The 20,625-nt window shown below is 42.3% G+C and overlaps 1 protein-coding gene across 4 annotated transcripts in view; it reads right to left on the bottom strand.

The window, feature by feature from the left end:
• Positions 1 to 76: 76 nt before the first annotated feature.
• Positions 77 to 20,625, bottom strand: part of SLC26A5 (solute carrier family 26 member 5) — a 44,514-nt gene continuing 23,965 nt past the window's right edge. For all 4 annotated transcript variants that reach the window (XM_084622862.1, XM_084622865.1, XM_084622863.1 and 1 more), the window contains 12 exons: positions 20,327 to 20,409; positions 20,076 to 20,223; positions 15,289 to 15,402; positions 14,866 to 14,943; positions 14,041 to 14,136; positions 12,206 to 12,312; positions 11,146 to 11,215; positions 8,071 to 8,163; positions 7,246 to 7,356; positions 6,033 to 6,239; positions 5,569 to 5,623; positions 77 to 4,875 (listed from right to left, as the gene is read on the bottom strand). In XM_084622862.1, the coding sequence (XP_084478988.1) occupies positions 4,700 to 4,875; positions 5,569 to 5,623; positions 6,033 to 6,239; positions 7,246 to 7,356; positions 8,071 to 8,163; positions 11,146 to 11,215; positions 12,206 to 12,312; positions 14,041 to 14,136; positions 14,866 to 14,943; positions 15,289 to 15,402; positions 20,076 to 20,223; positions 20,327 to 20,409 (1,338 nt within the window). In that variant the 3' untranslated portion in view covers positions 77 to 4,699. The remainder of the gene's footprint in view (positions 4,876 to 5,568; positions 5,624 to 6,032; positions 6,240 to 7,245; positions 7,357 to 8,070; positions 8,164 to 11,145; positions 11,216 to 12,205; positions 12,313 to 14,040; positions 14,137 to 14,865; positions 14,944 to 15,288; positions 15,403 to 20,075; positions 20,224 to 20,326; positions 20,410 to 20,625) is intronic.

The raw sequence follows: 20,625 nt of genomic DNA, 5'->3' as shown, positions 1-20,625 counted from the left end.
CAACACTGACTAATTGCTTCTATAGTGGAAAATGATGCAAGACTCATTCAGTCAGGGATGGTTATGACCCTGAAAAACCTGCTACAAACTAAACAGTAAAACCAAATAGATTTTAAGGTTTTAATATGCAATCCAAATCCACTAGTTTTAAACATTTTCTTACTGTCAAGCTTCTGGTTTCTGGTGGTGCCCCCCTATCATTACAACTTAACCCAAACCAAGTCACTTGGAGGGTGTAACATAAAAATGTGGTGCTCGAATACTATCTAAATGTCAGCAACGCAGAGCAGTGTCCCAGCTTTTAGGTGAGGAGTAGGCTAGTTAAGTACATCCCAAGGAGCTAGTTTTGAGGCCTAAGAGTGGTCAGAGGTCTCCCCATCCCCGGCAGCTGTATTTTTAAAGGGAAAGTCTAAAATCTGGCTGCTTGGAGTGATACAGTAGAAGAGGCTGCTTCAAGGGTAGTGGAAGAGTGTCATGTACCCAGCCTGTGCTTACTACTAACCCCTAATGCTGCTATAGCAGGCAAACTGTAAACTCAGTTGTTGAAAGGTGGGTTCCTAAAATGTCATCTTAGTACCTTTCCCATCAGCATTCATGGTTATAACGGGAGACAGACAGACAATTAGTCCAAAGAAAAAGGCCTCCTGCCATAACGCAAGGACACAGATCGTGGCTGGCAAACAAAAGGAATGTGGGACTGAAAGTCAGTGGGCAAAATAAAGAGTTGGGCTACTCTGCCCATCACACTTTTGACATTCTTAAAGTTAATGATAATGGCTGTCAGGGCTACAGGTGGCTGGGAAGGAGTGAGAGCTTCACCATGTTCGGAAGGATCTACTGTTACACTGCTGGGCCTCTCTCCTTATCCTGAGATGTCCTGACCAAAGTGAGGGACCCAGTGCCATTGCCACCACCTCTTAGATCTTGCTATCACACACCTTGTGTGTGCTGCTTCTTCCCCCCCTTATTTCTTCTTTCCTGTCCCTCTCCTTTTACCTTCTGATGAATAAGTGCCTGGCTGAACTAGCAAGACTGTGTAGTTTAAAACAGAGGTTCTCAAAATGTATCCTGAGGGGGTGTGAGAAGGCAGAGCGGAGAGGTAAGGATGGTACTGCCACCCTTCTCTGCTGCTGCCAGAGCACAACCTTCAGAACTTGGCAGCCAGAGCACTATACGCTTAAATGGCTCTGCCTGAATCAATGCCGTACTGTTTTTAATATTTAGCGAGTTGCATAATTTTATCAGTAAATGTACTTGTCATGGTGTGGGGCATAAACTACTACAGACATAAAGAAGGGTGGCGGGGTCAAGTAAGTTTGAAAACCATATATTTGAAACACTGCTTGTGAGCATGTGACCCAGGAGGCAGCTTAAAGCAGCACTGTAAGTCACCTGATGGGGACAAGTTTGGCAGATCTTGGGATTAAGAAGATTGTGCTGTGCTTGTGTTCCTCAAGTACTGAGGTTACAAATGAGTCAACCTCAGACACACAAGCTGCATTTGCTAACTGCTGCTTTTGCCTTTGAGGCTGGTTTCTCTGAGACACAGAGTAACAGCAGCAACAAAAACAGCTCCAGCTTGCTGCAACTAACCTTTTCCTCTTCCCCCAAAAAGAGAGTTCTTTCATACCAGCTAAGAGTGTCAAAGGGCCATTATCCTAAAAACTCTTGCAGCTGAAGCAAATAAGGGATATGAAATATTAATTTTCTTTTTTTCTGTATCCTGTATCCATTTTTAAGGGTGCTTTTGCCAGAGGATTTAGCAGACCATGGTCTCTGTATTTTTAAAATACTGAAGTGTTGTACAGTGATAAGGTAACTAATACCTTGTCTTCTGGACCCATTCTTTCCCTTGAAACTAACATGCTTTGTTTCTGGGAAGTTAGCTCCTGCCAGTTTTAGACTAAAGGCTGTTTTCAAACAGTACAGCCTCTTCTGACCATATTCCTTGCTCTCCAGCAGTAGTCTTGCCCTCTACACTGTAGTCCTTCCCCATTATTCTTGCTATAGAGCAGAAGCAGTGGTATCCCAATAGGAAGCAGACGCAAGTGTGGGTAAAAGAGAAAATGCAGTTTGTGTTTTTTGTTTTTTTTTTAAAGTAACCCTCCTCCCCTGGACTAGCTGTTGTAAATCTCTCCCCTCTTGCTGTGTAAAAGCGGGTAGAAGGGAACAATGGTCTCTTGCCAAGCTGTCTGAGTACACCATGAAATAGCAATTGCTTGATTTATGCTTTGTAGGGGCTGACAGGGGATAAGATTTGACACAGCCTGAGAACCAATGACCACTGCTTGCCTACTAGAGAAGCATAAGAGCAAAGTAGCAAGACTCTAAACTGGTCTGCTTTGATAATCATCATGGTCAGTTCCAGCTTTAGGCTAAAGTCTTGTCATAGTTTATCAATTTAATCTCAGTGGCAGCAGGCGGCATAAACCTAAGAATAAAAATCATGGCTAGTACACCATTTAAAAAAGCTTAAAAGCAGAAAACTGGTTCTAATACTGACTAGTAGACTTAAATAGTCTTAACATGGAATCCACTTGGGTTTGCTGTGTTAGCAGAGGCAGCTTCACTGTAAGGAATGCATGGCTTAGGGAAACTAAAGCAGTCATTATCCCCGCAGCTTCTCCCCTTCCCTTCCCAGTGGCACATCAGCACCATGGTAGTTATCCTTTTTTAAAGTGAGTGGTTTTCTCAGTCCATTATTTAGGACAGATGTTTTAGAAGAGCTTAGGTTATGTTCCTACTGCATCCTTTCAGAAGAGTTATAGCCAAGCTTTATGGCTTCTTAAATTTCTGGTTCAGATTGTCCAACATGACTATAGAGATTTGAACACCCAACATGGCACCTGTTAAAGGCAATTAACCTTCAGAAAGTTCTTGAGCTCCTGCCCACTGATTGCAGGACCCCTGTTAGAGCAAGGCACCTAAAGTCACTAGTCACTTTTGGAACCATGGCCATGATAAAGATTCTTTATGTGTATCTCCTAACACACTGCTCCAGGGTTAAGAAAAACAAGTCATTGAACCCCTCTTTATTTGGGATGTTGAAGACAGACAATTTTGACATTAACTGAAGAAACTGTACAGCTAAAAAAATATACTGCATGTTGATACAAAAGGATGGTTGCTAGATTAAAACTACAAAATCTACCCTGGCACTAAAATGCTCCTGTGATACATTAAGTACATTCACTTAATCCTTTTAATTTCCAGTCATGGCTTCATTGCCGATGCCAAATTTTGCCCATCTGTGTTGCCAGCTGGATCAGAGGCAAGGCACTTACCTCCACATGGCTCATGTATAAAGCCAACTAAATACAGACCTAACCGTACTTTGTATTGCCCTAGAGCACAGAACTTTTGTTATAATGGAACTAAATGAAGGGTCATTTTATGGTTAAGGAAAAACTGAAAACTTGACTGTCCTTAAATCAGAAATTTTGTGCAAGAGTTTCAACAATGCTTGAGTCTAGCTCTAAAAATACAAAAGCTGGGTCAAGGCAGGTTCTTTCTGCTAGGTTTACAATTTTCACTTCAGCTACAGCAATTAAAATTAGAGTGAAAAGAGAGCAGGGAGTTTCACTTTAAGTAACATCAGTGCCTTAGGAGGGTTGCCCTTGGTGTCACGGAATATTTAAATCTGAACAAGTTTTCATCGATTTAAGTATACATACTAGGTTTTGCAAAACTTCATGTTATAAAAGCATTTAAAAGCAGGATCAGGGACAAGCCTGCATGGGGAGCAGGAAGGTGTAGATGACTGAATAGGTCTCTTCTTCCACATTTAATTATGTATTGGGCCTTGACTACCTGCCTGTAGCAGTTTAAAAAGGGACTGCAGAAGGTTCATCTGTCTCAGAAAGTCTGGTCACACCCCATTTAACCAGATTATTCTCAATCATTTACGATTTGGTAATTCTTTGCTATTTTCTAGTAGGTGTGACTCAACTGTAGCACTGGAATGGTTTAGTAGGAACTGTAATATACTAATTATGTTTGGTTTGAAATTCAGCCAAAATGGGGAGAATATTTTGAGAACCAAGTGGTCACTGTTGAGACAGGTTAAATATAAAAATAGGAACCTGGTCTGTACCATCCAGCTCAAGAAAACAGCAGTTAATGACAGCAGCATGAAATGTCACAAATCCAGCTAGTAGATTTCTTGTTCACAACTATGCCTATATACACACTGGCAGCAGTTTAAGAAAACCCTTTAAGACAGTGGTACACTGCATTGCATTGGCAATTGCAGAAAAGGCATTTTCTGCAAGATCCCACTTTGCTGGAAACAGTGTGCAACATATCAATTTGTCCATTACTTTCACTCCAGGTGTTTCAATATTTTATCCAAAGTGAACTAATACACAGCTTAGCGCAATATCCTCTAATGCCATGTTTCTAAAAACTTAACCCACCCCGATCAGAATGCTCTAATATCCTGTCCGCAGCAAAATACATTATTTTCAACAACATACAACTAAAATGTTTGCATGTTGGTTTAAGTTACACCTGGATTCAGGTAAGGAAGAGCACAGTTCAAAAATATTAAGGCGGCAAACTTTGTTCATTATTCCTGTAGCAAATAAACTATCCCATCTCTATAGAGTATACCCGTAGAGGTGCATAGTCTTATGCTCTGTTTATACTGTGCAAATTACGTGTTCGTAGAGTCTCGCTTTCTCATGGAATTATGCAGATTTCAGTTCTCCATGTGTGTTTGTGAAGTAGTAACAAAGAGGTCTGAGGCAGTTTGTGGAACAGACCCAACCTTCAGCTGGCAGGAGAGAACAGCATCGTGAACACTGTGAAACAGCAAATCTCTGGTGGTGGATTTTTCAAAAAAATTAAGTCGAGTCAGATCATCCATAACAGGGCCTGTAAAGCAAATATATTAAACTATCGCCAGGACATACACGTATCTCATGCCTTGTATTTTTGTTTAGATTAACTAAGGGGGAGGGAAGATAGCCTGTAGCTTTCCCAACCTCAAGTTTTCCTGTTCAAGACAGATTTGAGACAAAAAGATGCAAGCCAAATAATGCTACAGGCAAAATACACAAGATTTAAATGTACAGCTGAGCAGATTTCTAGTTAAAGATGTATTTGTGTGTATACTAGCACATCTTCATCCTGTCATAATATACTGATGATCAGTCTCAGGGGACAATGATAAACTTCCAAATGTCAGGAAACATTCTGGCACCTGATTCTCCTCACACGATGGTGTGACTCCACTAACTGACTATAACAGAGTGAGTTAGGCCTGATTCAGCAAGGTACTTAAGCATGCTCCTAACTTGAAGCATATATGAGGTGTCCCAGTGAAGTCACATGTTTAGGGCTATTCAAGTCAGTGGCAGCAGGATCAAGCCTCTGAAGAACTTGCTAAATCAGGGTTTTACTCTGGCACCAGTCATGGCCTGGTGGACTAGGGCCTGATTCTCCTCTCAAACCAATTTTTTCTTTAAAATGTGGAAGGCGCTCAGACCCTACAATGATAGCTGGCAATACGAAATCCATGGATGGATGCCAACCCCACCAAAATCCCCCCAAAACTCTACAACTTACCACTGCACCCGGCTATACGCACAAAAACACCAACTTCTTTATATTCTTCTATAACCTGCAGAAGTTTAAATGGAGGTTTAATCTGTAGAAATACCTTTGTACATATCACAATTTCATTGGTATAAGACAATATACATAATGCATTTTTTAAAAAGCCGTTCAGCTGCTTAATGGTTATTTCTCTTTTAAAATGGCTCTTGCACAGCATTAATCTTCTGCCTCTTCCATCCCTATATGTTTTACACATACACACACACACACACAGAGTAGCTTAACTTGACTTGAGAGTTGCACAAGGTGATTACACGTTCCCCAGTATAGCAGCAAGAACTTAGCATCAAAGGTGAAAGTTAAAACCTGTCATAATTAGAGTCTGATGTAAGATCATCTTGATTGGCCCTCTTAGTGTCCTACAAAAACATGACATGTATTTTGGTGGAGGGAATGTGAAAGATACCACTTACTGATTTTAACGTTTTTGCTCCAACTGAATCCACAAAGTTCACTGGTGTAAAGTCCAAAATTATATAGTGAACGTTTGTCATTGGCTCCATAAAGTGTTCAAGTTCATCAGGAGATGTGTCTTGTGCATTAGCATCTGCAGATTTTCCATTTAGGGGAAGCTCATCATTTATTACCTCGTGTTTTACGCTTGTTTCCATGTCACTAGTCTATAGGAGAAGATAAAATCCAAGAGCTTAATGACAAATACGTACATTTGCAATAACGATTTTTCCACAAGCTTCGTTCAGCCTCCAATAAGGTTTATGGCTTCAAACCACCCTCCCACGCCCCCAAATTTTTATGTTCACAGGATTTATACCTGAACTTAGACCTAGCCCTCCCCCCACTTCTCCATATGCGCCAATTGTATGTAGCAAGTTCAAGTAGATCTACGACATGACCTTGCTGTGAATTACCGTTTGCATTTAAAAACTTACATCAGCATTTTCGCCTCTCTCTGGCAATGGAAATAACCAGACTGGCCTAGCAGAGCCACGAGCAGCTCATTCTGCTGTAACATACGTATTCAAGAATAAAAATCCCTTGGACCAAAATCTTGAAAAATAAGAGCCTACAAGTAGGCTCTTGATCCCATAGTTAGGCACCTGCCTGATTTTCAAAAGCACTGAGTATCTAACAGCTCCCACAGAGAATAGGCACATAAATGTGCACAAGTTTCAGATAGTCCTTGTCATCACACCTAGCAGATCCCCCTTTTTCTGTTAACCAAATCAATAAGTTGTTCTTGTGTGCAGAAATGGAAATATTTATATTTAACAGGATTATTACTTTGAGTTAATTTCAGATTAGTCCACATTAGGTCAGATAACTCCAAATATGCCAACTGTGAAATTTCTACACCTTCCTCTAAAGCCTCTGGCCATTGTCAGACAGGAGACTGGACTAGATGGATCTTCGGTCTTATCCAGCATGGCTAGATCTCACTAAGCCTTGTTTTAGACAATTCTCTAAAACAAGTCTTCTGAGTGACATTCCCTTTTTTGATGTCGTTTTCTAACAAAAACGGTCTGTGCTGCACAACACACATTTCTAAGCCTTCCTCTTTCAAGTAACTTTCTTGTACGAACGCTGCATAAAGAGCCAATACAATAAGCTAGTTTGCTAGATGGGGAAAAAAAGAAAAATAAGGCAAGAATTTACTCTGGCACTCACATGCTTCAAGACTGCTTTCTCCCTGTGTTCATTTGTCTGCTGAAGTTCCTTGGCATGCCTTTTCTCAGCTTTTTTCTTTGCTGCCAATACAGCACATGGATCAACTCCAGTCTACCACATAAGGCAAGGCATAATCAAATGAGGTTCAACTTGTTAGGACTATCATGTTACTTATTCAAAGGTCAAATTCATCACCTTAACATACTATAACATAAGATTACACTATACAGCTTTCCTTAAAGGGGAAATGTACAAAGAAAGAAGCAGTAATCTTTGGAATCAGCATGTTAATACAATGATGAGGTGGAAATTTGAACCACAATTCTTTTCTAAATCAAATAGTGACAGTTTCAGCAGAAACACTGATTGAGTGAGAGATTTATAGGGGGGGAAATGCTTTCGGATATAAATCATCAATGCCATTTGCTTCGTGAAAACAAACACCACCCACCTCAACTGTACAAGATTCATCAGGGAAGCTACAGAAAAATGTTTGAGAGATTAGTATGTGTGTCATTCCCTGCCAATGCAGTCTTGTCCCCTAGACATACATGTTACTGGTGCTAACCCCCTGACCACCAAATATGATGGCATGTTGGTGGTGGGTGAAGTAATGTGTATATGTAGATAATTTGTATGCAGTGCTCTTCACAGAATCAAACAACAAGTACATTTCATATTCACCCCACAATTCATATAAGGATGGAAGAGGCTTTACCAATGGAGCTGAAAGATGATGCACAAAAGGATTAACCTTAAAGCTTTTCAGAGACCAGTTCACTAATTCAAGAGGGGAGAGAATACTAAGGAATTGGTTTTACTCACCTTTTTCTTCAGGGCACTTGTGTACAATTCACTATTGGCAAAATAGAGGGAGGCATTGGCCTGGAATATTTTTATTCCAGGATATTCTTTCACCTAAGGAAAGAAACATTATAATACATGAAATTAAGTGCTATTTATTCTGGAAGAAAAGCACACATTTATATTTCTGCCACATACACGGTCACAAGACTGATCACAAATATCCATTGCCCGAACCACAGAATACACAACATAAGCCAACTTCCCACTGCACATGTGGATGTCACGGAATGATACCCATACCAATGGCATTGTTGTCTCTAGAACAGCCACGAAACAGAGTGAATGATGGTCATAGCATGCTGAAAACAAAGGGAAATATACTCCCACCTACTACTGTATGGAAAGTAAATTAGAAGGACCTTCCCATAGTCATCATACAATAAAATATTGAATGAGATCAATATCGCATAATATTTGCATTTATATTTTTAACAATGAAAGAAAATAATTTAAAATCAAATTAAATCTGATGTTCTTATGAATGCTAGGTATTATTTAATATAAGGAAATCGTGCAGTTCTAGAAATGCTTCTCTTTTTCCTCCATACTGATTTTATCAATACTTTTCCAAAAAATTTTTATTTCTTCCATTCTTGACCTGCTTTATGATGTCCTCAGTGACAAAAATGGAAAACACAGTAACCTGATCTCAGATTTGTACAGTTTTAAGCACTTTGTTTTTAACTGTTCCTACAGAAATACTTCCTTCCCCCTAGTCTGGTTACTGCGCTGATATTGTTAATAAAATCCCCTTGAAAGCAGATTTACAACTGTTTACACAGGCCCCTGAAATGAAGGTTACTCACTTGTAACCATTCTTTGAGGTGACCCTGCATATTCCCACTTATGGATAAAGCGCCGTTTGGTGCTGCCTAATGGTAGAATCTTCTCCAAACAGTGCCTGTTAGAGCACACGTAACCCACAACTCCCTGCAACGCTTCTTAATGTTCTGAGGGGAGGTTATATGAGGGGGTATTTTTTGATCTGAATGGCGTAGCTCAGTGGTTCTTTGGACTTGACGATGGTCCTGAAACAAGAGGAAGGAGCTGGCCCCACAGACTTGGGGAGTACTGGATTCAGAGAAATACTCTGCTCTGCACCTCTGGTCTTCAAAGGGGAAAACAGAACTGACTTGGGTTTCAGAGACAGAACTGCAGAGGCCATGTCAGAATTGGATAGATCCAAATAGTCTGATATCTGGCACTGCTAACAGTGTTCTCCAGAACAGATACATTTGGTGCTGACGTGGCTCTAAGTTTCTTAGTAGGCAGCTGGCCTTTTTTCACGAACAGTGCCACTGAAGCCTTGACAGCTTTAACAGAAGGAGCCAGCACCGATAAAGATCCTAGTCTTGGAACCATTAGACAGCCTAGAAGTATCTACAGTCGGTTCTGTTTCTCCTAGTACGCTCTGGGCAGGACAGAACACTCTGGCAAACAGAACTCCCAGGAGCGTGGCCTTACCCCAAGCACCTAAGGTGTCTAAAATGGTTCTCTGATGCCAGGAAGACAGTTGGGCACAAAGCACATCTCTGAAAACCCAGCCTCTTCTTTGGTTCCCCATTACACAGAACCAACCTTACAAGATAGACTGAACTACCTAGATTTAAAAACTACTTTGTACTAAAAACAATACTAAAGTCAGAATATTTGGAATCGCTTGAGGGAAGAGGAGAGGGGGATGTATGTGTGCTCTAATGGGCAATGCTTGACGAAGCAGTTAGGTAGCACCAGGTGACAAGTTACCCATAATGGGAATATGCAGACCCACTAATAGAAGACTCTCCGACACTTTAAACTGAAATGCTCTGGCCCAAAGCAGAGGTCTGGCATGCCATACGCTGCCCAAGCACACGCTTACAACAGAGTTAGAGACCCTGGGGGAAGGAATACCCAAGACATTTAGTACAGCAGTGATACGGAACTGCTCTAGTCTGTGTGGGTGTCAGCATACCCACAGACATCTTCTTGTCACTCTGTTCAAAGCAGAACAACTTCTGGTGGGAACAATGCTTTAGGATTCCAGCATCATTCTGTTCAATGCAGATTTGTAAGAAAGACAGCCACTTAGTGATCTGGGCATATGGACCTTTCAAAAGCAGCTCCCCTGATGAGAACAGGGCAAAGATTGCAAAAATTCCTGGCCAGTGTTTGAATACAAAACAGTGAATTTATATCCCCTTCTTGCCAACAAAATGGTGTTCCTAAACATGTTTATGAAAAGGAAACAAAAAAAGTGATGCTAGCACTTGTGCAAATACATAAATAATGCACCAGGACTAGCTCCAGGAGCGTTTGTGCAACCACCTTGAAAGCTCCTTGTGAGTTTGGGAGGCATTCCCCAAGAGCAGAAGGAATACCATGCAACTTCGGTGACTTCATACAGCATGAACAGCAGATACAAAACAGCCTTGAGAGTAAGCCAGAGAGTGACGTTATGCTCACAGAAATTATTCATCAAATAATAAATATGTTTGTGAAAAGAAGACTGGTCATGGACAACTGGAAAAGAGAGAGGTGGAGTTCATAGAATAAAGTTCTCCATTGTGACCCACTTGCCCAGCTCTACTAAAAATAGACTAAATTAGGTCTTTGGTTCTGTAGGTTTTCATTAATATAGCTAAAGCGACTCGTGGAGCTCACCCTGAATGGGTTCATACACAGTTCTGGTATTAGTAATGGTACTTTTATAAACCCTAGCATCTTAAACTAAGCAATCAATTATAGGTGGTCTTTGCACCAGAACTTGTCATGCAATACCCTGCAATACAAACCCACCATCCACATGGGAACATGCATATTTATTATAAAAACACTAAAATCTGAAACAAAATGATTAAAGCAAAGTAAGTTTGCTTCCCCACAGTGTAACCTTAGCATAGAAGAATGTAAGAGCGGCTAGTTTCACCGCAGGAGGCTCTCACCACTATGCATACAATTACAGAATTAAGAATGTTCAGCCATTCCAGGAATCTGACTATGCTCTATAACAGCAATTTAACAACAACTTAATACAGGAAAACACATTCCTACCTCTTCATACTCTTCCACGTCACAGTAAATGTCTGTGTTGGGAATTTGACCCAGGATTCTGTACTGTGGACTGGAGAGAAATGGATGCATAAGGTCTCAATATTACAGTTCACAGACTTGAGAAGAATGCACATTAAAAAACAGCTTTGAACCTACACCAGATATGGCTACTGTACGTTAGCACGGTGTCTGTACGGACTAATCAAAACACGCTTTGAGGAAGTTTACAGCAAGAACATAGTAGCGGTGCCATGTGGTGATTAAGCCATGAATCAAACAAAGTCTGTTTTAATAAAAAGGGAATTTGGAAAATATCCGGCCTGTTTGATGACCAACAACTGATGGGCAAAAACTGGGTGAGCCAACTGCTGCAACTGCCCAGCAAAAGCTACAGGGCCAAATTCTCTTCTGGTGTAAGTTGACACAGCTTCATTGACTACAATGGAGCTATGCCAGCTCACACCAGCAGAGAACGTGGGCCACAGTTTCAAAGAAGCATCCTGCTTCTCAGAGGGAAGAGCCTGATTCTGTAAGATGCTGAACACTCAGCTCCCAGAGAATTAACTGTATATTATGTGGGTTCAGAATTGACCTAACATTGGATTAGAATTGACCCAACATTGCCCCCACTGGGACATCTCCCATCAAATGCTAACACATGACAGTGACTTCTGCTTAATTGGGCCAGTCTTAGCATAAATTCCACTTAACAGTAATGCACTTGACAGGCATTAAACAAGTTTGAAATTCTGAGCTCTAGGGCTTTAATAAAAAATGATCAAATACAGATTAAAAATGAAAGAGAATCTGCATATTCCTGGAGTTTCATTTAGAACAGAATTTATAGACTTTACCTGCTGTCTTTTATGTACATTCTGTGGTTGAAGCAACAGAACTGGGCCCTGAATTGGGACACTGGGACACCCCCTGGATAACCCAATTAAGCAGATTCTACTGTACTCATGAAATGGGACTTCTGTTTATTTCATTCCCTTTTAAAAAGGGAACAAAAACCCACCACAAAGCTCTGATTCTGAGAAAGAGGAGAAAAAAGTCTGACCTTTGTGTTCTGTAAATAATGGTTATCATTGCAAACGCCACAGCAGTAAGCAAGCCGTAGTCTAGTCCCAGGAGAACAGAGGCCACAAAAGCTACAATCCAGATGGCCTAAACATCAAACAAAAGCTACATATTAAAATGCATCCAGTTTTTTTTTTTTGTTAACATGGCTCAGGCCCACATATATACACTACCACAGTTCAAGGGGAGGTCACATTGTAACATTTCTCCTTGATATACTGCAAGGCAATACCCTCTGAGACAGATACGTTGGAGTGTTTTATAATTTGACATGTGAGTTGTAAAAAGAGCATTAACTGTAGAACATGTTTTACTATGTGTTAGAGATTCAACCTCCTATGAAGCTGGTCCTGTAAAGACAAACAGTGCAAGGGGAATTACAAGTAGCCTGATTGTATATTATCATTATATTGAGCAGAAGATTCACCATACATTGATTACACAGCAAAATACCAGTAGTGCTGATGTTTGGTATCATCCAACACACCTAGGGTTACCAAATTTGGCTGGATGAATTCCTAGAAGTTTCATCACATGACATTATCTTTAATTAAAGATGAATCTTTTATTCCAGGAGACTCTAGGACAATTCTGGAGGGTTGGCAACCCTAAACACACTCAGGTAGCAGAATGGGCACAAGAACTCAGTACAGGCATCTCAGTGAAGCCCTCAAGAGGTGATGAATTATGGTGCTATCTGAGTGGGAGGGAATCAGGAAAGTGCAGAGGGACTGGGGAGATTAAACAAGGCACAGCAGGCTTGCAGCTTGTTATGGAAAAAAGGGAGTTCCTGCTATTTGGAGGATGGTAGGGCCTGCGTCTCTACATACAGAGGCCCAGTGGCATGTTTGAGCCAGCAGGACCAGGGCTCAGCAGTTTCTCAGGTCTCATGTGGCAGTGAAGGTCAGATGGTGGTTCCATGGGTGAAGGCCTTGTCCAGGTGACTTCAGGAGTCTCAACCCCAGGGTTACTCCGTATATACAATAGTGGTTGCTACCCAGTCTTGCAGCCCCAGCTCCTGCCCAGCAGGTAACCAGTGTCTGTGGGCATTTCTATGGTTCAAAAGGTCTTGCGCACATTTTCAACTCCCTCGATAGACAAGTGGGGCACTACCCCAGCAGCTGTTGCTGCAAGCCCCAACAGTGAACCAGGTAACAACTTAACCTGCTACCATGGAATCACAAAGAGTAAGTGATGCCTCTTCAGGGGGAGGGATAGCTCAATGGTTTGAGCATTGGCCTGCTAAACCCAGGGTTGTGAGCTCAATCCTTGAGGGGGCCATTTGGGATCTGGGGCAAAAATTGGGGATTGGTCCTGCTTTGAGCAGGGGGTTGGACCAGATGACCTCCTGAGTTCCCTTCCAACCCTGATATTCTATGTCTATGTCACTCTTGGCCTGGGCCCACTGTCAGGCTAACCATTCCTTGGCAGTAAAGGAGGAGAGCACAAGGGGATTTGTTTTTCATGTTACTTAGGGACACCTGTAGGATCCAAAGGCTTTTGCACATTCAGCCGACCTCGAGCATGTTTTCTATAACATAACTGAAAAACAGTCCTGCTTCCACCTGCAACCAAACTACTTTCAACACTAGCTGAGCAGGAATCTGCTGTTCACAACTATTGTCAGCAACAGGTCATTTTCCTAGCGTAGCTGGACCTTTGTACTGTAACTTCTTCATCTGATACAACAATACACTTATAATTGCCTGGAAAGCTTCCGCTCTTTTGTAGATTCTTGGGGAATGTTGAACTGTTGATTTAAAAAAAGTAGGAAAAAAAGGAATTAATTTACACTATGATAGCATTTTCACTTACCAATTCGATCTTACTGGTTCTCCAGAAATGTGTTATATCTCCAAACTGTTTAAACATTCCTTTCAGATTCACCATTACGATCGCAGCTAGCACAGTCTAGGAACAAATTATGACATTTTTATTTTACCCTTGAAAACTATGTCACTCAGAAATAGCTTTCCAAAGCATCATTAAAATGGCCATGTTTATGCACTTTATACTATTGATGGGAACTAACCTGCAAGCCTGTTAAATGCACATTCCCTTTAAACCACAACTTTTCAGGCTACACATTAAGATACTGTGCCTATTAAAGCTTTAGGGATTGCATATTATCTTGCATACATTACAACAGAAACATAGATACAATTATCCAAGAGAATAAAAGAAGCAAATACAGTATAAATTTGTGTGCTAATCATCACTTCCCTCCCCGCTGATCGATTTCAATAACCTCTTTCTCCCTTAATATCCCATTCAAGAATTCTTAGTTCCGTACACAGTGTACATATTTAGGGTGATCTTATTTTCATTTCTCAGAAGGAACAAAACTTCTAACATGGCTAGTATTAAACACAAGAGGAGTGCTCTGACTCCTTCGCTATACTCTGCTTTCTAAGTTAACTTAAAAAAACTCCAAAAGCCCACCAACCCAGGGCCCAATCCTGGAAGGCGTTGAGTGCCCTCCTCAGTCCCGTTGACCTCAGTGGGTGTTAAGGGCATTCAGCACTTTTTAGGATTGGGCCCTAAGCTGTTAATTCATTTAGATACAGATTTTGTGATAGTTAAGCAAAGCTAGTTGACTTTTGCCCATACACACAATATCCAAAGGCAAAGTTCCCATACCTGAGGTAGTGGTTCAAAGAGGTAACCAATAGCCACAATGACTAACAGAACCATGATTGAGGACAGCGTACCTGCAATCTGAACAAAAAGGTACAAGAAATCACATTTCTGAAGAATAAAAACTGCTGAAGGCAACAAGACAGAATGCAAACGTTACTGGTTGGCCTGCATTGCGCTTTCTGAAATACTGGAGGTTCAGTGATTTTCTGATCCGTCATTCCAGCTCCATTAGTTTCATATTGATACATCCTCTGTGCTTCTACTTTGGCCTTGGCTAGGCTACAATACCATGAGAAATGTTGTTCACTGTCTCTGGACCAACCAGAGGCCAGAAGACCTGGAAATCTTATCAAGCAACAGGCTCCAAAATCTGCAGTTCCAGAAAGTAAATATTTCCTGGCCTAAACATTTGGATAGACACACCTGAGTTTTCCCTCCAGTGCTCTCCTGAACAAGACTCCGAGACATTGAGCAAGTGATCGAGAAGGTTTGGAAGAAGGATCCTGCGGAATTACATATTCCCAAGGCAATAAGTTCCTGTTTCAGATGAGAAATCAAAAGAATCATGCAGAACAATTCTACAAATACAGATGTAGGCTACTTCTACATATTACTTTAACAGCTGCTTCTAATTTACATAATTTCCAACAGGGCATTATCTCCTGTGCTAGCAGCGCACACACTAGTTGGCTCATATTGAATCATACATTAAACCTAGTATTTGGTGGTGTGGAGGGACTGTTTCCCCGTCTTTCCACAGCAATGATTCATGGGTTGAATTCTGAAATGTAAAACACAGAATTATATAAAATTGTCCATTTTCAGGCTTAACTTGGGGTTAACTTTATGATTCTAGTATTCAAATTATATGCAACATCTTCCTCTACCCCTAGTTAGTTTGCCCTGTTGTGTGTAGTTAAAAAAAACAGTTGTCATGTGTTATCACAGAGATGGCTGCATTTCTGTGGTGGGTGAAGGAATTATTTATTGTGTGTGTGTATATAAATAATATTTGAAAAATAAAAGCAAATGTATATATAAGGCACACTGCTTCACCAGGGAGCTGTTAACATGACATACAAAACGTGAATAAGATTTATGGGCCTAGATCTTCCGCTGGTGTAAACGGATGTAGCTCCACAGAAGACAAAGGAACTGTGCCCAATAACACCAGCCCAGAATTTGGGCCACGGTCTCTCTGGGTGAAAGAAGAAAACCATAAAACCACAAACTGATGGGCTTAATCATGCTCCCAAAGTCAGTAGTGAAACTCGCATTGACTTCAATAGGTGCAGGACAAGGCCTACCATGGTGAAGGGCAAAGACCTGACCAAATACAGAAGCCTGGTATTGTGCTCTGGAGTGGTGGAATCCTAGCCCCACTGAAGTCAGTGGCAAAACTCCCACCGACTCAAATGGGGCCAGAATTTCACCTGGGGAACCGTCACAGTGAGACGCAGGACACCTCTACTAACAGCACTCTCCTGCCAGTTCCAAAGATTTTACCGTAAGGAACTGACAGCAAGGGAGAGCAGACAGAGGATAACCCGGGTGAGATTCTGTGCTGCATCTCTAAGGAGCTCAGCACTGAACTTGCAGCTCAGGGGGAGATGATCCTAAAGCCTTGTCTCCACTACAAAGTTTGTTCAACATAAAGCTGCCTTTTGTTGACAAAACAGTGGATGCGTACACACTGCAATGCGACTTTTGAAAGCAAAAAATGCCCTATTTTGGTGACAAAGTAAAACCACCTCAACGAGAGACATAAGGCTTTTTGCGCAAAATTTTTGTCCACAAAATAACAGTGAAGACACCACGCTTGATTTTATTGCTTTAACTGGCCTCTAGGAGGTTCCCACAATGCCAATCACGACTGCTCTGGTCAGCAGTTTGAACTCCACTTCTCTGCAGCCAGGTAAACCACCATCCGCCCCTCCCACTTCGAAGGCCCAGGAATTTCTGAAATTCCATTTCCTGCTGGCTGCGCGTGGAGAGGTCTCATCGCATCTTCCCAGGTGACGGCGGCAGGTTATCGCAGCAAACGCTCTCCTGCTTGGACCACTGCGGAGCTGCTCAGTATATGGGGAGAGGAGGCTGTGCAGTCCCAGCTGTGCTTGAGCCATAGGAATTTTGATACCTCTCGGCAGATTTCTCAAGGACTGTGCAAAAAGGGCTATGGTTAGGACATGCTGCAGTGCAGAGCGAAGATAAAGGAGCTGAGGCAGGCGTACCATAAGGTGAGGGAGGTAAACCCTCGCTCCGGTGCTGCACCTAAGACCTGTCAGTTCTATAAGGAGCTGGATGCTATTCTTGGTGGTGACGCCAACTCCATCGCCAAGAGCCCCTTGGATACTTCAGCGGGCCTGGAGGCACTGGAAAGAGGATCAAACCTGGAGGACAAAGTCATTGATGAAGAGGTGGAGTTAGACAATGATGTGGAGCTCCTGGCAGGATCGACCGGTGGGGCAGGAAGCCAGGAACTGTCCTCCACTCCAGTGGTGTCTAGCCAGCCTCAGCAGTTGCTCTCCAGCGAGCAAGAAGGAGGAGAGGAAAAGTGGCTGCGGTTTGTGTCATGTGAGGGTGGGTTCAGGGTATAGAAATGTGGGAGGCTGGTTGTGTTTTTGTGTGCTGGACATTTCCCTGTGTAGCTATTCATTACAGTGGAACAGGGCATTGATGCATGCTGAGATCTCATGGGAATCCTCTAGCTAGAATTCCAGGAAAGTTTCCTGGAGGTACTCGGTAATCCTCTGCTGAAGATTCCTTGGCAGAGCAGCTTTGTTCCTTCCCACATTGTAGGAAACTTTCCAGCATCATCTTTAATTTGTTTCCTACAAATTGAGATAGCAGGCACTACCAATACATATACAGGCAGTTTCATCATTTGCTTACTGGAATGTAAGGCCTCAAATGTCACCATTGCTTCCTAGGAAAACTACATTTAACGTAACATAGCAGCACCAATCACAGAGATATACATTACTGGTTCTCATTTTCAAAGTTTTGCCTCAAAGACTTCCTGATTTGAATTGGCCCCCAACTAGACTCCTCTGATAGCTCTGGTATCTGGCTGCTCAAAATCAGCAGCCAAGCGGTCTGACTCAACACTCCACCCCTGAGCAAACCTTTCACCCTTAGCTTCACAAACATTATGCAACGTACAACATGCAGCTATGACCATGGGTATTATTACCCGCATTGAGGTCTAACCTGCCATAAAGGCATCGCCAGCAGCCCTCTAATCTGCCAAAGGCACATTCCACTGTCATCCGGCACCTACTCAGCAAGTTGTTGAACTGCTCCTTACTGCTATCCAGGTTTCCTGTGTAAGGTTTTATGAGCCACAGCTGTAAGGGGTACATCGGGTCTTCCAGGATCACTATGGGCATTTCAACATCCTCCACTGGTCTGGAAAGAAAGTCCCCATTTGTAGCTTTCTATACAGGCTGGTGTTCCTGAAGATGCGTGTCACGCACCTTCCCAGACCACCCCACATTGATGTCAGTGAAATGCCCATGCTGATCCACAAACGCCTCCAACACCATGGAGAAGCACCCCTTCCTATTGATGTACTCTGTCACAAGGTGGTTTGGGGCCAAATTGGAATGTGTGTGACATCTATCACCCCTCCACAGTTAGAGACGCCCATTTCTGCCAAAACGTTCACTATTTCATGCACATTTCCCAGAGTCATGGTCCTTCGTAGCAGGATGCAATTAATTGCCCTGCATGCTTGCATTATTGCAGGCCCAACGGTAAATTTCCTGACTCCAAATTGATTCGTGACCGACTGGTAGTAGCCTGGAGTTGCCATCTTCCACACAGCAATTGCCACATGGTTCTCTACCGATAGGGCAGTTCTCATTCTGTTGTCCTTGTGCTGCAGTGCTGGAGCGAGCTCCGCACACAGTTTCAAGAAGATGGCTTTCGGCATCCGAAAATTCTGTAGCCACTGCTCATCATCTTCCACTTGCATGACGATACGATCCCACCATTCAGTGCTTGTTTCCTGAGCCCCAAAGTGACAGTCTACCCTCTGCAACTGTTCTGTGAATGCCAAAAGCAATCTAAAAAGTTGCTCCTATCCAGATCACACAGCATGTCAGGCAACTGGGAGTCTTCTTCAGTTAGGAACGTTGTGATTAACTGCACTGCCATCCATGATGTGTTCATGACAGAGAGAGATCTATCCCTTCTTACAAAGATGCTGGTGTGCACAGCAAAGGGCTGTTGAAAAATGCCATGAAAGAAAGGCAGAAGCCCATGGAATGCTGGGACAGAAAGCAATGCATCACAGGACACTGAGCCTGGTCCCAAGATGTGCCATGATCCGCTCTGCCTTCCCACAAGATCTAGCGGCAGAAGGTGTTGAGCTAGACTGTGGGATAGGTATCCACACTGCACTGCTCATACTGTTGATGCTAGGACCCCAAGTGTGGACACGCTCTGCTGACAGAGGGAGTGAGTGTGAACATGCAATACCAATTTTTATTATAGCACTTTTTGAGTGTCAACATAACTTTTGTAGACAAAACTCTGTAGTGTAGACAAGGCTTAAAGCAGCTTAAAGCCACCCTGTGCTCTCCTAATCCTGGGATTTTCTATGGCTGGAGAGACCCCAGTGTAATTTAGACAGCCCTGGGGGCTTAAGTTACAGCAACCTCCCTGGGCTACTGCCTGGGGCTCAGCACTGCCCAGAAATTATGCAGTGCTGTGGCCCTGTCCCCGATACATCCCTCTCATTCCCACAGCATGTGAGGGGGACCTCAGAGGATGACCTTACACTATTGTCTTCTAGAGGGCCTGTACTAGGGACTGGGGCTTTTAGGGTCCCTTTATGCCACTTTGACCCAATTACCAAGCATACAGAGGCTGGAGTGAGAGGGATGATCTTATCCCCGTCAATGAGACATATGGCTCAGAAGGGATTACAGAACAAAGGACAGATGTTAGCCACATTGGTAATGCACTACTGGAAAGTGCTTCAGACGCTACAGTGACAAGCACAATATAAGAACCTATGCAGAATAGAACAGAACATGAGAGGTGATTTTTCAGATAACTGGGTGATAGATCATTAAAGGCTTGATCTAATGTCCGCTGAATTAAGTGTAACGACTACCACTGACTGACGCTGGCATTAGATCAGGTTCTTGGGGTTTACATTTTCATAGGCCAACATATAAAAAAAAAATCCAAAGCTAGGTTACCTGATTTCCATCAATAGTGTAGCCATGTTTAAGTGCAAAGATTTTGGCCATTGATACAGCCATGGAAAAGCCAACAATTGCTATTGCTAATGCGTCTACAAACACTGCTGAGAGGAGATTTATATCAGGTACTTTTGGAGCAAGTAATCTACAAGATGAAATGATAAAGAGTTACTATAACAATATACCCGCCACATTGGAAAAAAAAGAGTATAGCTTGAATAAGGATATACTCCATTCACTGTCCTTACCCTTTAGGGATATCCCCAACAATATCCACTTCATATGTGTTGGACAGATTCATTCCAGCTGAAACTCCAGTAGCTACTATTACCTAAAAGCACACATGTAAACTTGTTTAGAAGAGTACGGATTATTTAGGGCGCTTGCACCCATTTGAAAAAAGTGCTGAAAAGAGAAAGAGAGCGCGCAATTTGAGGGGAAAACCTTGGTTAGAACCAATGCTAAGAATGGACATTAAGTGGATGTGATGGAAATTATTAGTCAGTTAGCTTCTGGAAACACAGTCTCACATCTCTCAGTCAGACTG

This window comes from Lepidochelys olivacea, assembly GCF_965140295.1.
Source record: "Lepidochelys olivacea isolate rLepOli2 genome assembly, chromosome: 1".
NCBI lineage: Eukaryota > Metazoa > Chordata > Testudines > Cheloniidae > Lepidochelys > Lepidochelys olivacea.
This window is presented reverse-complemented; position numbering and strand designations above follow the sequence as displayed.